Here is a 3,166-nt window from a genome sequence, read left to right as displayed (position 1 = left end):
ACAATTAATAACTCCAAAGAGTGGCAAGAAACATGGTAATTATAAAAACAAAAAAACATAGGAGTGAAAACTAAAGAAACATCATCCATCCACCAAGAACAATTAATAACTCCAAAGAGTGGCAAGAAACATGGTAATTATAAAAACAAAAAAAAAATAGAAGTGAAAACTAAAGAAACATCATCCATCCACCAAGAACAATTAATAACTCCAAAGAGTGGCAAGAAACATGGTAATTATAAAAACAACAAAAAACAAACAAACAGAATATGCAAGGTAGAGATCAAATACAAAGTAATAAAGAGACAACAAGGTGACCAGCCTATACATAAAGGGAATGAGAACACACAGCATATTAAATAATTCCCATTAATGAAGTATGAGGAGTACAGAATCTAAAATTTACAAAAGGAATGCATCATATTTAAACCATCAATGACATTTGTAATATTATGGACAAGCTTTAGTGAGATTAAAGCAGAGAAAATATAATGACCATGATTATTTTACATCAAATTTTTTCAACCTGTTTTAAATGTAAAAATACTTTACTTACATAACTTTGCCAATGATTCTAAAAGAACAATTAATACATTCCAAAATGTACAACTTACTTGTTGCTTGTTAAAGTTATTGACATAAGTATCAAACAATTCATCTGTTGTCTTGTCAGCCTTTCCCAGGTTCTGTAAAAGCTAAAAGAAGTGCAAAATATATAAATGAATCACTTGTTCAATTAATAGTACAACCACATAAGAGCAACATACAATTTTATCATGCTACTTGGTTTGTAAATTTGAAGTTCACTTACTGCATTTATGTAAAACCTTTGAGTGATTTAATAATTACTTGTTTAATGCATTTTCAATTAATAACTTTACAAAGTGCCACGAGATGGCATGACCATATAAAAACTAGAACGTGCAAGATCAAGATAAATAACAGGTAGTAATCTGAATAAATAAAGTAAGTGAATAATCAGAACATTCAAATAATTGTGGAAACATTTATAAACCTTCCACGTCATGTCAGTGTCAAGATAACAGAATGCATTGTGTATTATTTTTAATATTATCTTAATATTGTTACTCTGACAACAGTAATATAAAACCACTACTGGTACTCATACAAATACTGTTTAATTAATAAACACCAAAATAATCATTATAAACATTACACAATATAAATTATGTTTAGACAAATAAAAAAAATGTTTAAATAAATAAATTGTACATTTTAAGATTCAAATAAGGTTTTAAAAAATAGAAATTGAATTATTCTTTTCTGAATCTATTGGTTTTCCTTATTAGCACAAGAAAACTGCTTGTCTATTTGTATTACATGAGTTCATTGTAAACATACACATATTTAGAGGGCAAAATATTGCTAGTACAAATATAATTATATAACTTGTTTTTATGGCAACGGGTAGAAAATAATTATTTAATAATGTAAAACATGTTAAAAAGTAGCATAACAAAAACAATATAGCATTATTTTAATACGACTATTTCTTTTTCTGTGACAATCACAAATATGAAACATACTAATACGACTATTCAACATAACAGGTGTAACTATGTAAAAAACAAAAAATGGATCATTTTATTCAGATTTGTCACCTTTAAAATATGTTTATATAGAATAATGTAATAATGTACACACACACACACACACATATATATATGTCTGCATCTGGAAAAAAAAATATTCAACTCATTTTACATGAACACTTAAAATCTTGTTAAGTATCCCATGACATTAAACCTGATAGACCACAACCCCATAAAAATAGAAGAATATAAGGTTTGAGCTACAAGGAAACATATCCACCCCCTTACTTTGGCTGCTTCTGTGCCAGGAACAGCAACAACCCTCTTGATAAACACATATATGAACTATATAACAAGTGTCAAGTATCCCACTTTCCTCCTACAGTTTTGTTATCTACAGAGAACATCCTTTTAGCTTTTTGAGGCCCACATTAAAGTCATTAACTTCTACTATAAAGCAGCTCTTATCCTTCAATTTCCCTTATTAGTTTGACATGTACTTCAAAGCTGGTAGTATTGATACTATTTCAACAAGTAATTCATATATAAAAAATTAAGTAGGTTATTCATGGATAACTATTTAAATACTTCTCATGAACAATGCATCATTATCATCACACTCTGAAGGATATTTACTATTTTTTTACTGTTTAATTTTGTGCTTTCAATAGAATAATCATGAGATAAACTTTTTTTAATATGCAATAAAAGTTTTTTTTAATATGTCTCTTCTATCAAAACAAAACTTATTTTTTAAAAAAGCAATTCAATGAAACATCTTTCTCATCAACATCTGATATTAGGAAAAATGTATTTAAATCAATCTCTGATTAACAACTGTGCTTATTCTTATGAATGTGTAATGAATACACACATAAAAAAAGAGGAATAAGTTCAGGATGTTTTAATAAACTACTACATGTAACTGTCTTTCTGTACACAAATCCCCCCCTTATGTCTGGTTAAAAGCACTAAACTAGCTTCAAAACTGCCTATACCAACATGCACAGACTGAAAAATCTAGTCTTTGGAGTAGAAATGATACCCTTAGGCAACAGGAAGGCAGCATCAAGCTGTAAACTTTAGTATTCAAAGTGACCCTGAATCACAGAACACACAGGTTTAAAGGTCAATGTACTCATCTTGTTCCTTGAGATGTGCTGTAGCATACACTGCACAATACAAGGAAATTCAAAGGTAAACATAAACTTCTGTTTCTTTATATTAAAGTTTTTCCAAAACTAAATCGACAATTTTATTTATCTTGAGGCATGTACACTTAGATGATAAGCAATAAGTGAATAAAAATGTTTTTAATGTGATTACATTGAAATAGTAGGGAAAGTAAAATGTTGTAGGAAATAAAATCATCTAAATTATGATGATGAATATTCCACAAATACTTTGATTACATTTCTGAAACCATTTGGTTAATTAAACAGGCCTGTGAATTTAAACTTCATAAAAGTTGTTTTGGTTTTAATAATGGATTTTCCATAATTCAGCTATGCAGATTTTGAAAAAAATATTAATTTTTTTTCTATCACCTAAGGATTTTTTTACAAATTGGGAAGAAAAAAAAAACTTACTTAGATCAAATTATTATTTCGTTT

General features: G+C 28.0%; 1 protein-coding gene across 1 annotated transcript in view; it reads right to left on the bottom strand.

Moving 5' to 3' along the window:
- The window catches only part of LOC106463785 (amphiphysin-like), a gene marked incomplete at its 5' end in the record, with an annotated part of 32,870 nt that extends 32,175 nt beyond the window's left edge, over nucleotides 1–695 (bottom strand). The window contains one exon of the mRNA XM_013923854.2: nucleotides 615–695. Coding sequence (XP_013779308.1) covers nucleotides 615–695 — 81 coding nt within the window. The remainder of the gene's footprint in view (nucleotides 1–614) is intronic.
- Between the last annotated feature and the right edge of the window lie 2,471 nt (nucleotides 696–3,166).

Source organism: Limulus polyphemus, unplaced genomic scaffold, assembly GCF_000517525.1.
Source record: "Limulus polyphemus unplaced genomic scaffold, Limulus_polyphemus-2.1.2 Scaffold1482, whole genome shotgun sequence".
Lineage (NCBI taxonomy): Eukaryota > Metazoa > Arthropoda > Merostomata > Xiphosura > Limulidae > Limulus > Limulus polyphemus.
Note: the sequence above shows the minus strand (reverse complement) of the source record. Positions and strands in the feature narration are given on the sequence as shown.